This window comes from Castanea sativa, chromosome 5 (assembly GCF_040712315.1).
Source record: "Castanea sativa cultivar Marrone di Chiusa Pesio chromosome 5, ASM4071231v1".
NCBI lineage: Eukaryota > Viridiplantae > Streptophyta > Magnoliopsida > Fagales > Fagaceae > Castanea > Castanea sativa.
In genome coordinates this window covers 62804831-62815754 of record NC_134017.1, presented here as the reverse complement: position 1 = coordinate 62815754, position 10924 = coordinate 62804831, and the positions used below count along the sequence as shown (strand labels likewise).

The following is a 10924-nucleotide window of genomic DNA, read 5'->3' as shown; positions in this document are numbered from 1 at the left end:
GAGTAGTATTTAAGGAGCAATCTAAGACAGCAAAGGGGGGGACTCTCTTTGTAACCTAAGGGAAAGAGAAAAAGAGAGAGAAATAATATAAGAACAGTTCTCGGCTTATGTCCGAGCAGATTGACTTATAGTATTCTTTGTTGTTTCTAAGTGTTTTTAATCTTTGGCTTGCCATTTAATCCTCAAATACTTCTAACCTGGGTTTCAAGCCCACACTCTACAAATTCATATTGTTTAAGGCTCATTGGGCCTGGGCTTATAACTGTTCTTGGGGCCAGGTGCAATTGTGCGCTTACAGGTAAATTCTCATACTATGCACGGGTTAGCGACTAGTTTTAGAATATATAGATACTATAATTTTAAGAACTACAAGATTTATTTATCCTAAAACTCCAAACTAAGACTCTAAATTTGAACTCTCAATACAAAAAAGGAGATACCCAAGCTCTATAGAGGATAGTCCTACAGAATCCTTTCTTAGCTCCGTTATGCTTCTAAATTCGAACTTGCCATCTATGTATTTTCGGAATAGCTTCCTCAATTTGGATTTTACCACAATGGATCTCAACATTTTTTTTGGTTGCCTAATGTGCATTTTTAGCCCCAAAATGCTTCTAACCTCCCATTTATATATTTTCGGAATAGCTTCTATTTTACCACTATGGATCTCAACATATTTTGTTGCCTAATGTGCTAATTAGCATTCTACATAGAATACTTCCGAGACACTAGAACATGAGGTTTTTCTAAATCCGAATAGAAAAAAAAAAAAAAAAAAAAAAGGCTATTTGTGAGTGTGATTTGTGAGTAGGCGAGCTTAACTTGTCTTGTTGCCCTTCTACTCTTTTAAAAAAATTACCTCTAAGAGTTGTGATGGTTACTTGTGATGCATTCCTCGACGCAAGGAACAAATCTGTGAGACACCCAAAAAGAGGTATAGCAAAATAATATCCCATTTTACTGAATAATATCCTTTTATAATGTCTACCTTCAAAACACACATTTAAGGAACTTTTATCCTTATGATAACTATGACAATTTCTTATGCTAACAACACATTTTTAGCAATGCTTCCTGTTACAAATGTGGCTTGGTATTGGCCAATCAATGCATTCAAGTTTGGCTTCAACCTATTGGTTAGGATTTTAGTTATACACTTACAGAGGATTTTATATCATGATATCAAGCAAAATATCCCCACATTGCCTGGACTAGAACCGGTGTTAAGAGTGTGCAGTGGCATTTACTTTCACTAAGAACATAGCAAATTAGAAGGGAGATTGCACATCCAGATCAATGACATTCTAATCAACTAAAGACCACGCTTTCTTGTATAACTGTGCCTTTATCACCATCCATGCTGATTTAAGACTTCTGAATTTCATCAATAGTAGCCTCAACTTGCATGATTTCTTTACTAAAGTACCCAGAAGTTGCTCATAGAATTTGACTGCCATTTCGTGAAGCATTTTTTTATTTAGGTAAGACTTAAGAGTGGACGATTGAACCTTAGTACAAGACCATATACAGGGATCCAAATGCTAATCTTTGGCTCAGCAAACAATGGACTAAAGTACAATTTTGGCCAATAAAAGTTTAGAGTTATCTTTATTTTGGTTTTTTATGTTTGAAAATTTTTATTTACCATTACCTTAATAATTTTGACGGCATGACCAATATAAAAAGAGATCAAACATAGAGAGGGCCATGCTAAAAAATTTAAAACATAAAAAGTTAAAATAAAAATAATTCCAAACTTTAAGCGACTTATTAGTCAATATAATATAGTAATCTACAGCTTTCTAACTCTCTCACTTACGTATGAAACTAATAAGTGTCCTGATCACCACCCCATGTTTTATAGAAAAAACGACATAGATACAGGGGTCTTTTATGTGAAGACAAAGAACTTAAAGAACAATGAAATGTATAGAATTGCAACCCTATTCCGTAGCGGGTTGTAGCCATTCTGCCGACACTTTTGTTTTGTTTTCCAGCGCTCGCTAGTAGCTACCATGAGATTCTGATTTTTGTGGTGTTGATGTGACTTCCATCTATAACACACAGATATGGGCTCCATGAAAGTTAATGAAATGTACCTCAAAAAAAGAAAAAAGAAAAAAGAAAAAAGAAAGTTAATGAAATGTACCTCTACGCCATGCTTGCTAGTACAACGTGCTTTACGGATGGTGGTCATATTAAATTCAATAAGATGGTGGTCATATTAAATTCAGTTATTGGAATAATAAGGCTATCTTATTGATGAGTGGTATATAAGGTGGCACAATAAATATCACAAGTAGTAAGTTGTAGTTAGTAAAAGAGTGGCGGTAAAAACATTTTTTTATCAATTATAACTTGTTACATAGGTGAATTATGGTATTTGTTGTGCCACTTTATGTGGTACAAGATTTACTCTTTATGCATATATGTTTAATTAATTTCAAGAATCCAGAAAAATCTTGCTGAATGAGTATCCTTATTATAAACTAGCTTAATTATGAAATATATTAATGAGTGGCCAAGTATTCAAATTGGCAATTGAAATGGTAGTAGGTATATATGACTTTGAGTTGAGGAAGAAAAAAGTACATTAGGGGACTTTGGATCGAGAGAATGAAGACCAAAACAGGAAGGGTGTTTGCCACGTAGTGATTGTCTGTGAAGTATAAAAGGCAGATAAGCCTGATTAAAAACATGATTATTATTATAATATGGTCAGATTCGTTATATATATATATATATATATAGAGAGAGAGAGAGAGAGAGAGAGAGAGAGAGAGAGAGAGAGAGGATGGATAGACGATAATTCTCAAGTATTATTATTATTATTATTATTATTTTTATAGAGTTTCAAGTGTTTGTTTTTGTGATAATTGTGTTCTTTATTATTAGATCAAGATATTAATTAGTTTTTGATATAGGTTGTGATTCAATTCTAAATCTCTTATTCAACTATCAAAAATTATATCAATTAAACTAATTAAAACTTACTAAAATATTATTTATGATAAAAAGATAACTCTAATGATGCGACAAATTGATTCAAACTCGTGGGTATTTTTACGTGTATGGGAGGTCAACATTGATGTAGGAATTAGGAAATATATTTTTGATAAAACGATAGCTCTAATGATGTGACAAATTGATTCAAATTACTGGCTCTGGCTATTTTGTCAAAGGTCTTGTAGCGATATTGACATTTGCTCATGTGCAAAGTGCTTGGGGGTTTTGGGAGAAAATAGTTCAAGTTGCAGAATTAACAGCATGTTGTAATTATTTTTCAAAAACTATTGGGTATTTTTATGTGTACAAGAGGTCAGCATTGATCAAGTTGTGCGGATGTCTTATACCTAGGATGGGTATCGATCAAGTTGCTGAACTTGTCCGCCTGTGGACATTAGAAGTATGCTAGATGAGGATGCTGTTGGGCTGTATGTGAACAGAGTGTGTTTTGTTTTTGATGTTCCTGGTTAGTTTGTTTTGAATGAAATCTTATTTTAACCCCAAAAAAAAAAGTCAGCATTGATGTAGGAATCTGGAAATATAGTAAAATAATAGAAAAGTAATAGTAGTGGGAAAGAGATCTGGGTGAGCAATTGGGGCATAGGCTCGTGATACACTCTGTCGGGTACAACTACAAGTGGACCCTAAATAAGTACGCAAGAAAAAATAAGCGAGTAAAACCGCAGGGGTTGGGAAAGGAGGAGGAGAAGGAGGAGGCATGGATTTAGTCGTAAAACGCCATCATAAAAAGAGCCGTCAATCACGGGTGTGCACTGTCCAGTTTCTACTGCTACAGTTCAATCGGTAGTCGTACCCATTACTACATCACAACAAAAAGAAAACATTGTTTGAGCAGTATAGGTTAATCATTAATGTACTCATGGATTTTTAAGCAATTTCACAAAAAAGTTAAGGTAAAGTATATTATGTGTTGTTTTTAAATTTTTTTTTTTTTTGTTAAGATTCAATCATGTAACTTTTTAATTAAAAAAAATACACTTATATTTCATAAAAAAATTCACATAATAGAATTTTAAGAGGGGAACTTAAGGAACAGTACCTAAGTACTATATCTATGTCTTACTCTTTTGGTTTATATTTAAATTTTAAATTAATAAGATTTTAGATATCATTCAAATAAATTGATATTTAATTTTTTGGTTTTAATCTCCACATTTTATTTAGTTAGTGGGTAATATGCCATGTTTTCATTAAAATAAAAGGAGATTCTTATTAAAAAAGTATTGAAAATAAGTCAAACTCTAAAATTTTAAAATTCAACGTATTTTATTTTTTGAAATTATCTAAACAACATGTTTTCATATGTTTAAATTACGCTATCCAAAGTGTAATGTAATTACATAATTGAAATAAATTCATTTTTTTAATAAATTCAAATATATCATTGTTCATTATTAATGTAATTAGTTACATCATTGAAATTTTTATAAATAAATATGAGGACCTTTTATTATTATAAAATTAAGACATTAATATATAAATAAATACTGTAATAGTCAAAATCTGAATTTAAATCTCTTGTTTGATTACAAATAAATTTTAACAAGTAGATTCAATTAGAATCCATCATTAGATATTTGAATTAAATTGAAGAATTAAAGACATACTCCAGCATTTCCAAGTTGTATCTAAGATTTATCTAATTACACACCATTTAATATTTAATTATTCATTCTCAACAAATAAATTGTTTAAATTATATGAAATTATCATTAACTTAAATAATTAGTAAAATATTTTTAATTGATATTTTTTATGAAAAAAATGCTTTTTTTAATAGGAAAAAATATTGTTGTTTTCACTTTATATATTTATTTATGAAATAATGTTAATTAACTTAGTGTAAACACAAACGATTGCAATAAACTAATAATAAAATCAAATTCACTCTTCAAAGAAAAAAAAATATGGCATGTATCTCGAATACGTACATCTAATAAATTACACCTAAGTAATTGTATAGAAAGTAACACGTGATATTCCTTAACCATTATGGAGTACCTTTTATTCCAAAATTAGAAACTGTAGAAAGATTTTAATAAAAAAAAAAACAAAGAAATTCTAAAAGAGTTTGTTAAAAAAAAAAAAAGAACAAAGAAAAAAAAAAGACAACTCAAAACTCAAGAAGAGTGCAAAATGTTCGAAACACGGCTAAGCCGCGTATTTCATTTATTTATTTTTTGAAACCGTTTCATTTATTGATTATACCATAATTAATCACGCCACTTCTTTCTCTAATTCTCTCCAACCAAAAAAAAAAAACACGCACACACACACATCACCGCACCACACCACACCACAACACAATACAACTCAATTCTTTTTAACCTATCCTTTTCTGGGTTATCATCCTTTTCTCTGTCTCTCTCTTTCTCAATCATCATTGTCCTGCCGTTATTATCAAAGCCGGCTATCCCATCTCTTTGTTGTGGTGTAAGTGTTGTGTTCACTTCTTGTTTTCTCTCTTGTGAGTGCTGTGATTAGCATTAGCAAGGTGTTGTCTTTATTAAAATAAAATTAAAAAATTGACGTTGTAAAGAGCAAGTCCGAGGTTGTCTTTCTGATTTTTAGTTCTACTTTTTCTTTTTCTTCTTCTTCTTCTCTCTGCCTCTTCGTTTTTCTAATGCTCTGAGAATCACAAAATTGTCTTATGTGAGCGAGCAACACACTTCTTTTTCTTCCTTCTACATCAAATCTGTCTGTTTTACTCTTATTCTATGTTCAATGAATAAAAGGGTAAAGCAACGGTCTTAAATTTTTGTCAAAAAAGTATCCAAAGAATAAAGTTAATAAAGTGGTTTTCAATTGTTCTTTCTCTCTTCTTCTTTATACAATAACAACATTAGATTTTTGTAAAAGAGACAAGAGAGAAAGAGAGAGAGAGAGAAAGATATGGTGGTGAGGAATTTGGTGTTGGTTTTGCTGTTTGTGACGGTGGTTGCTCCGATTGTTCTGTACACCGACCGCCTCGGCACTTTCAAGACCTCTTCTTCTTGTAAGTTTTTTTTGTTTTTGTTTTTGTTTTTAGATTTGTTTCAAGTTTTCTCTTTCTGGGTTTTTTCTCTTTTGGTGATTTGAATATTCTTTGCTTTGGTTTACAATTTCTGCAGCTAGAGACGAATTTGTTGAAGATGTTACAACCGTTGTAAGTAGTAAATACTTTTCTTTTATTTGAAAACAAAGGCTTTTCTCTTTTGGGTATATCTTGTATTTTGATTTTTCATTAACCAAATCTAAATCAATGGTTAACTACACAGACTTTGAATGGCCATAACGAGCGTCTAAATGTGCTGCCCCAGGTAATATTTGTTCCTTTTTTTGGGTTCTCTTTGATGATGCGTCCATATTAGTTAATTTGGTGTGGTAAATTTCAGATCTTTACTCTTCAAATTACTTGATTTTTGCTGTATAGGAATCGGCAACCACCGTTAAAGAACCGGTTAGAATTGTTTTTTCAGATACCTCAACCAAATCTCTTCCAAATCCAGATGATTTAGACCTACAAGACACCCACATTGCAGTTTCAGGTCAAGGTACGTCTCAAAAAGTCATTTTTCTGGTTCTAATTTCTGTTTTGTTTTGTAATTACTAAAACCAATATTTGCACAATTGTACAATTGTTCTCATCCTTGTAATTTTCTGCTTAGTTTTTATATCATTTATATATGCATTTAGTAGAATCAAGGTCTACCAGAGTATTATCTACGACGGATGAGGAAGAACAAGATCAAAGAACTAACCTCATCAGGGAGGTCACAGATTCACTCGAGGAAGAAAATGACTCAAATGAGCATGATACTGACACAACCACTCACAAAGACATTGGGGAAGATACAATTGATGCAGATGACCAGGCTGACCAGTCATCTGATAATGCCTCTCAAAATACTCAAAATATGGTATATGATATATATATATATATATATATATATATATATATATATATATATATATATATATATATATATATTTCCCTTTAACTTGCTTCTATTTTTTTTTTTTTGAATTGTCTAATTTGCACTGGTTGCTGCTGCTCCAATTTGTAGAAGTCTTTTGATAGCTCATTTTTATGTTAAAAATAGAATTGTATACATTATAAATGCTGTGATACTTCTATGCTCCTCATCGTGCTTGGGGTGCTCTTTTGTTGACTTGATGTTTGTTAGTGGGTTTCATCATCTAATATGTTGTAGTAAAATCTACTGTAGGACTTGTCATTCGGATGTTGGCAATAGTATGTATGTCCTAATAGTCAACCAAAAAAAAGAAAAAAAAGAAAAGAAAAAGAAAAAGAAGTCATTCTGACTATTTTGTGTATTGCTTGGATACTGCTCATCCCTAGCTTGAATGTTTATGACAGTATTTGAATTTTTTTTTTTTTAACATGCTATATCATATCTCCTTGAAATAGGGGTTAAACTATTACGTTTGATATATATTTTGATCATTATCATTGTTGTCTATTGTTATTAAATTATTTTATCCTAATCATTTGATGAAATATGCTTTCTTTGCAAACTTCTTATTTCTGATTCATGAATATTATTTTGAATAACCGCTTCCATGCCAAACTCCGGGCCTTTTTGTCCCCTTTCCCCCCTATCTACCATGTGGAAAATTGGAATATTTATTGTGCATTTTAATCTTCTTTTTTTAAAATTATTTTCCATTTTTCTTCCAGGAAATAAAGCATGAGCAACAATCCACTAAGCATGAGCAACAAACCACTCAAACTTCAAGTAAGGTTAGAAAGAAGGAACGCATAAAACCTGACACTAGCATACAGAATGACCAAACACCTATGCCAGATGCTCGGGTGCGGCAACTCAAAGATCAGATCATCAGGGCAAAGGTTTATCTATCCCTCCCAGCCACAAGAAACAATCCTCACTTTACAAGGGAGCTTCGGGGTCGGATGAAGGAAGTTCAGCGAGTACTTGGGGATGTGAGAAAAGATTCTGAATTGCCAAGGAAGTAAGTCTTCTCTTTGAACATATTAATATGCCGACAACCAAATTTTCTCGAATTTTTTCCTTCAAATATTGATCTTATTAGGTTCTCTATTTGGCTTGCAATTGTTTAAATTCTTCCATCTTTCTCTGCCTTAAATTGTTGGTATGGTTTATTTTTATGCAGTGCCTACGACAAATTGAAGGCAATGGAGCAAACATTGGCCAAAGGAAAGCAGCTTCAAGATGACTGTGCTTCTGTGGTGAAGAAGCTGAGGGCTATGCTCCACTCAACCGAAGAGCAGCTCCGAGTGCACAAAAAGCAGACTATATTCTTGACTCAATTGACAGCAAAAACGATCCCTAAAGGTCTGCATTGTCTTCCATTGCGCCTTACAACTGAGTATTATACCTTGAATTCTTCTCAACATGACTTTCCAAATCAAGAGAAGTTAGAAGACCCTCAGTTGTACCATTATGCATTATTCTCTGATAACGTATTAGCAGCAGCAGTTGTTGTGAACTCAACTATAACATATGCTAAGGTAATTTTCACTCTTGATATACTTTCTATTTCCTTTAATTGCTAAGAAAGAAATTTTGGAATGGCTATTCTAAGACTCTCGTCCCCACTTTCTCATTCTTCTGTCGAACTTCCCCACCTCCCCAAAAAAAAAAAAAATCTGCTATTTCAATGTTTGATATTTTTTGTTTGACAACTCAAATTTATTGTTTGGAATCCTGGCAGGACCCTTCAAAGCATGTTTTCCACATTGTTACTGATAGGCTAAATTATGCTGCAATGAGGATGTGGTTTTTGGCAAATCCACCAGGCAAAGCTTCTATCCAGGTTCAGAACATTGAAGAATTTACATGGCTAAATGCAAGTTATAGTCCAGTTCTCAAGCAGTTGGGTTCGCAGTCCATGATAGACTATTACTTCAGAGCTCATCGAGCCAATTCTGATTCAAATTTGAAGTACCGGAACCCAAAATACTTATCTATCCTCAATCATCTTCGATTTTATTTGCCAGAGATCTTCCCAAAGCTCAATAAAGTGTTGTTCTTGGATGATGATATTGTTGTAAAGAAGGATCTCACTGCCCTTTGGTCCCTGGATATGAAGGGGAATGTTAATGGTGCTGTTGAGACTTGTGGAGAGAGCTTTCATCGTTTTGATCGGTATCTGAACTTCTCAAATCCTCTCATCTCAAAGAATTTTGACCCTCATGCATGTGGATGGGCCTATGGGATGAATATCTTTGATTTGGATCAATGGAAGAGGCAAAACATCACAGGAGTGTACCACAGATGGCAAAAGCTGGTAATGATTATAATTTTAGATCCTTTTGCATGGATAAGGCTCTGGTTTTAATACTTGTGTTTGGTTGACAACTATCAAAATGCATGTGACACCTAAACATTACACAGAATGCATGTTCATATGGTATACATATGCATTCAGTTACTTGGTATTAAAAGCTTTACAAGAGATTTTGACGTCAATTCTTTTAATCATTTTTTCAATTTTAAGTCATAAACTTTTCTTTTCCCTTGCAGAATCAGGACAGACAGTTGTGGAAGTTGGGAACTCTGCCACCTGGTCTCATAACTTTTTGGAAGCGCACTTATTCACTTCATCGATCCTGGCATGTGTTAGGCCTTGGTTATAACCCTAATGTAAATCAAAAGGAAATTGAAAGAGCAGCTGTCATACACTATAATGGCAACATGAAACCATGGCTTGAGATAAGCATACCCAAGTATCGAAACTATTGGACAAGATATGTTGACTATGATCATCTATATTTGCGGGAGTGCAACATTAATCCATGAAATGGCTCTTCTGGTATATTTAATCATTAAAGTTTTCTCTACAATATCTCTGTGGCCACAATTTTTCAGGTCTGCTTCTTTCTCTATGTAGTATTTTTTTTTTCATAGTTTAATTCTTACATCTTTTAATTATTAGTATTTGTTAAATATTGGCATAAAAGAACGGAAGCCCCAGTGGAGTGGATGATGTATTTACTTATGGGATCTTTAGTCACACGCATCTGCAGAATTGGAGGTGTTCTTGTAAATGATTTGAAGCTTGATTTTTGGCTGTCATTAGAGAGTATGTCATCGTCTCATGGTAATGTATATTAGATTTTTTTAGATTTGCAGTACTTCCGCAGAAAGCAGCATCCAGTTTGCTTTCTCTTGGCATTAGTAATGATGAATATATACAATTTTTGTTTTTCTTTTGAGTTTGTTGAGATAAATTTCAAATGCAGCTACGAATTGTCATGTAGTCAGGTCATTTGTGTTGGTCGTTGCTAACTGTGGTTTCCATTGCAAGGGTCTGCAGCTGTCTTTTAATTGCTGTGCTTGTTGCTTTCTTAGGTTGTAATTAAGACAATCAACCTATTTTGGGCTATCAAATCTTTATTTTTTTTTGGTTCATGACAATAAGTATCTTTTTGACAAATTTTGCTTGTTATGTGATATTGTATCATATTTAATAGACTTAATTGTTATCTAATATATTGTGATGGTTATTTAATATAGGGTTGGTATTGATTTGCAATTCCTTTGGCATGCATTGCATACTTGAATGCCTTCCTTTTGCAATGTTTACTTTGGTTTGTCTTTTGTATGGTCAAGTACAGATTTGTTGATTCTTTGCATCTATTCTTTTAATGCTTAAAGAGAGTCTGATTTATTTATATATATTTTTAATGCTTAAAGAGAGTGTGATTTAAAGAAAGTGTTAGTGATGGTGGTGGTGGTGGTTGTGAATAGGTTGGCATTTAGCAATAATAAATAAAAAGAGCATGATGAGATGAGGTGGTTACCCGAAAAAGAATGCTTTGAAAAAAAAAAAAAGCGAAAATGGGAGCGTGTACAGCAAAGCAAAAGACCTTTTTCCAAATAAGCAAGTAATGTTGTATGGCATTGAATTT

At 32.7% G+C, this 10924-nt stretch overlaps 1 protein-coding gene across 3 annotated transcripts; it reads left to right on the top strand.

The window, feature by feature from the left end:
* Positions 1-5270: 5270 nt before the first annotated feature.
* Positions 5271-10424, top strand: LOC142636024 (putative galacturonosyltransferase 4). 3 transcript variants are annotated; one of them, XR_012844238.1, is made up of 10 exons: positions 5271-6022; positions 6138-6172; positions 6285-6326; positions 6440-6560; positions 6703-6926; positions 7709-8001; positions 8164-8521; positions 8725-9300; positions 9537-9881; positions 9974-10424. XR_012844238.1 is itself a non-coding variant. In XM_075810087.1 (9 exons), exons 1-9 carry the CDS (start codon positions 5920-5922, stop codon positions 9810-9812), a joined length of 2028 nt encoding a protein of 675 aa, XP_075666202.1. In that variant the 5' UTR covers positions 5382-5919; the 3' UTR covers positions 9813-10424. The 3 variants fall into 3 exon arrangements, 1 of the variants encoding a protein (XP_075666202.1); XR_012844239.1 differs by having other exon boundaries at positions 5382-6022; positions 6706-6926; XM_075810087.1 differs by having other exon boundaries at positions 5382-6022; positions 9537-10424.
* Positions 10425-10924: the final 500 nt, after the last annotated feature.